Source organism: Sinocyclocheilus grahami, unplaced genomic scaffold, assembly GCF_001515645.1.
Source record: "Sinocyclocheilus grahami isolate Dianchi unplaced genomic scaffold, SAMN03320097.WGS_v1.1 scaffold39633.1, whole genome shotgun sequence".
NCBI classification, from domain to species: Eukaryota; Metazoa; Chordata; class Actinopteri; order Cypriniformes; family Cyprinidae; genus Sinocyclocheilus; species Sinocyclocheilus grahami.
The window spans coordinates 1-1,274 of record NW_015523550.1 but is presented as its reverse complement, the minus strand read 5'-3'; the positions used below and the strand labels follow the sequence as shown (position 1 = coordinate 1,274).

The following is a 1,274-nucleotide window of genomic DNA, read 5'->3' as shown; positions in this document are numbered from 1 at the left end:
AAAATGAGGTGAAATTGGGTTAACTAAACATCCCATAAGCTCGTGTGGAATTTTAATGGGAGATTCACACATCCTAAATCTGCAGCTGTTCTGTTTAGACACACTATTCTGGTCTCATGACTTCATTTCTCAAATGATCTTTATATCAGAGAGACTATATTTAACACGTTAGTACTTCTTTCCATTAGCAGCCACTTGTTGCGTTTTAAATTTAAACAAAGCTGCAGTGCTTTTGAAAGCGTCCAGTAAACATCCTGAGCATGCTGGTATCATATAAACCCATTTCATTACACATACAATACAATAAAGTATTTGCACATTTAATAAACAATTCAGTATAAAAATCAATGTATAGGGGACAATTGATATTTTAGATGTTGTTACCACATTGATGCCCCATGATTACAATCTGTTTTATATTTACATTTGATAAATAATTTGAATAATAAAAATTGACCAGATCAACCTGATTACACAAATTAATGTATTTTTGGGTCAGATCAGGTAGAAATAGGAAACCTGCGCATATTTTTACTTTGCACAGTGAGCAATCCAACGTTAATACATAAATGCAAATATGAAATATGAATGAAATGCATGACATTTTAAATCTTAAATTGTACTACCTAACATATTTAATGATATTTATGTTGCTCAGCATATATTGGAACCCGTATTTACATATGCCTATAATTAAATGAAACTTGCTATAAAGTGTTCAAAGAGATTTATATATAAAATGCAGTGTGCACATTTAAAACACATCAAAAATATGAATGTGTGAAATATATGAAATTTTTTATTTTTAGTGTACAATGATATGTTAAGCATTAAATATGATAATATAATGTTTGTTAACTATGAAATTACTACATTTTATTTAAATGATTAGGCTATTTAAAAAGTGTTACTATGTGCACATTTAATACCTGAATCATAATTTCATGGCATGCACGTGAATCTTTCCCTCATTTTCACTCACCATCCCAGCTGAAGTTCTTGTCCCACACCGACCACATCTGCACGGTGAAAAACGGCGCCCAGCAGATGATATACGCGAGAACAATGACGAAAGTCATCTTGACGGTGCGTAACTTCGCTCTGGAGATCGTGGTGACGCTGCTCACAGAGTTCTTCCCGATCAGCCCGTTCTTGTGCGCGCCATCCGCCGGCGTCTTCTTGGTCTTGTATCTGATGTTCATCCTGATGCTGTGGCATATGAATCCGTAGCTGGTCATTAATATGATCACCGGGATGAGGAAAATCCCCGCTGT

General features: G+C 34.6%; 1 protein-coding gene across 1 annotated transcript; it reads right to left on the bottom strand.

The window, feature by feature from the left end:
* Window positions 1-923: 923 nt before the first annotated feature.
* On the bottom strand, window positions 924-1,268 carry LOC107580675 (arg8-vasotocin receptor-like; the record flags this gene model as incomplete). The annotated part of the gene is made up of 1 exon (XM_016266344.1): window positions 924-1,268. A coding segment is annotated over one exon (294 nt), but the record flags the coding sequence as incomplete, so codon positions are not given.
* Between the last annotated feature and the right edge of the window lie 6 nt (window positions 1,269-1,274).